This window comes from Cynara cardunculus, assembly GCF_001531365.2.
Source record: "Cynara cardunculus var. scolymus isolate 2C chromosome LG 7, CcrdV1, whole genome shotgun sequence".
Classification (NCBI taxonomy): domain Eukaryota; kingdom Viridiplantae; phylum Streptophyta; class Magnoliopsida; order Asterales; family Asteraceae; genus Cynara; species Cynara cardunculus.
This window is the reverse complement of record NC_037534.1, coordinates 9,420,608-9,423,176: the sequence shown is the minus strand read 5'-3', so window position 1 is coordinate 9,423,176 and position 2,569 is coordinate 9,420,608. Positions and strand designations below refer to the sequence as shown.

At 46.3% G+C, this 2,569-nt stretch overlaps 1 protein-coding gene across 1 annotated transcript; it reads left to right on the top strand.

The window, feature by feature from the left end:
* Positions 1-310: 310 nt before the first annotated feature.
* LOC112515151 (flocculation protein FLO11-like) lies at positions 311-1,036 on the top strand. Its single transcript, XM_025121828.1, has one exon. It carries the CDS (start codon positions 311-313, stop codon positions 1,034-1,036), a length of 726 nt encoding a protein of 241 aa, XP_024977596.1.
* The last annotated feature ends 1,533 nt before the right edge of the window (positions 1,037-2,569 follow it).

The following is a 2,569-nucleotide window of genomic DNA, read 5'->3' as shown; positions in this document are numbered from 1 at the left end:
AAAATTTCCAAGAGTGTATTTTCAGCATTTGTCTTTTTGAAAATTTTGGGTATAATACTTGTATTGTGTATAAAGTACTTGTACCCTAGGAGGAGACATCATGAAAATGAGGTCATTATTTGGTCATTCTTTTTTGAATAAAATAGTTTGTCATCATAGTCTTACAAATCACTTTTTCATCGTTTCCATTCCCAAGACCTTTTTAAAATTTTTAAATCAAAACCCACCAAACTCTTTTCTTTCTTTCATCTTCACTCTTTCGTCTCCTATTTCTTCTTCAAAAGAAACCGCCGACCAAACTCCCTCCTCTATGGCAAGACCCAAGCAACCGGTGAGAAACCACCCATCCCGGCGTTCACTTCGCCGGCGAAAGACCACCGTTGCTTCCACCGCCAGTACGCCGCTGACGACCGCACCTATTGCATCCTCGTCGGCCAAGCCATCTTCATCGGCGACGGGAGGATCCTCCACCGCTAGTGCCATCGCCGCGAGCACCATTGCCACTTTTCGCTACCCCACTCCGGCGACTGTAAGTACTCCTCCTCCATCTTCATCCACACAACACTCAACCCCAACCACCACTGTACTCTCTTATGATGATGATGGTATGGCTGTCCTTACAAGGGTGGCTCTATCATCTCATTTGGCCGAATCATCCTCAACCCCAAAACCATTTTCCATTTCATTGAGTACTTCATATGCCCCTCCCACGATTGCACCCTCAAGACCCATTTCTACTCCCATCCAAAGTGATGAGGAACCAACCCTAGCCCCTTCACCCACGGCTTCCCCAAAACACTCACGGTTCGATTTGAACCAAATGGGGGAGGGTGAGGATGATGGCTTGAATGATATCACATTTGATTTTGAAGGTATACCGGAGGGAGGACAAACCGAGAGTTACCCATTCGAGACACCGTCAACTTTTGGTGCCGGAAAAAAGCCCGATAAAACCCCCGAAACAGCCCCTACTGTTGAAAGGAGGCAAACTCGTTCATCGAGTCAAGCTTCGGGTGGGCCGAAGACTAGGTCCTAACAATGGCGGGAAAAGGGTAAGACAAAGATGACGGAGGCTCTGGATGATGATTATGAGCCGGAAGAGGAAGAAACTCCAGTCCCGACACCGCGTAGACGATGGACTGTTTCACGATCGAGAGGTACATCTTCATCCTTTAATGACCGGTTGGATCTTATATGCAATAATCGATTTTTGTGTGAACGGGCTTTTGACCCGAAACTTAGTGAAAAACTCATGTGCGTTAACCACCATTTACTTGCACATCATTGGGAAAACATGATTGTCATCCCATGCAAAGTAAACGAGACGTTAATGAAGGAATTTTTTGCGACTATCGGGACTTCCAAAAATGACACAATTGTCATTCGAGGAACGCGGGTCAATTGGATGGCACCAAAGTTAAACTCGATGCTTGGTCTCACCGCTCCTTTTGTTTTCCCTTACCGATAATTTATCGATGGTGGGTTTGATGTGCCGGAAGAAGATATTGCACGAGCCCTTCTTTTACCCGGATACGGTTGGTCGCAAGACAACCGTCAGAAGATTATGATGTCCGGGCATTTGACTTTACAGGAAACCCTATGGTTTCAGTTTGTGCGTCACAATATCATGCCTTCCATGCATGATCGTACATTTTCTCGGGCGAAGTGTATTTTGGTTTATTGCATCCTAAAGGAACTTCCAATCGACGTGGGCTCTCTCGCTTATTCTATGATACTAACATCAACTGTGCGAGCTAGTTCGCGTTTGATTTTTCCAGGTTTGATCACGAAGTTGTTGACAGCCGCGAATGTACCTGTTTCGGAGCATGATATCATCACCTTCAACAATTCCTTGCTCGATCAAGGTACGGTTAACCGCATGCACAAGCCGGACCAAGAAAATGCCGACTTAGCCGACGATGTTACGGGCCCGCAAATGTCACCTGGACTTGCTGCCAACAGTCCTCGAAGGCCCGAAGACCCTTCTGTTCCAACTTCTTCACCTGCCGCAAATACCCCTCCAACCAATACCGACATCCCGCCGATACCACTTACAGCCACGGGGTATAGTTTGGAGGTTTGGTTGTCACTTATGGCGAGTCAATGGGAGGAATGTAATAAGAAGATGGGAACGATGGTGGATGCTTTAGCAAAGAATGCCGAGATAATCACGCATGTGGAAGATCGAGTTGCCGGACTAACGGCGTGTTCGGAGAAATTTTGGATGTATACCCGATATCGGAACCGGGTAGTGAACAGGTTCCTATCGCACAAGAATGTAATGCTAGATTCGGAGATTCCCCATTTTCCTGGAGGCCTTTGCCCTCCTCAAGTTAGGCTACCGAAGATCAGACGGACTACCATCCCGGATGCCACGGGTGAGGCATCCGCCAGTCGGGACGATACGGGTAAAAAGGATTGATCGTCTTCCTTGATGTTTCATTATGATCTTTTTCAACTCAAAAACAATATTTTTTTGGATTGGGTGTTTAACTTTATCCGAACGCCTCCTTTTGTGTTCATATATGGTGGTCGTTGATTGATGTCTTTTGATACTTGCTACTCTAAC

Excerpts from the sequence above, each read along its gene's own strand:
- LOC112515151 (XM_025121828.1), top strand. The coding sequence starts at position 311 with ATGGCAAGACCCAAGCAACCGGTGAGAAACCACCCATCCCGGCGTTCA.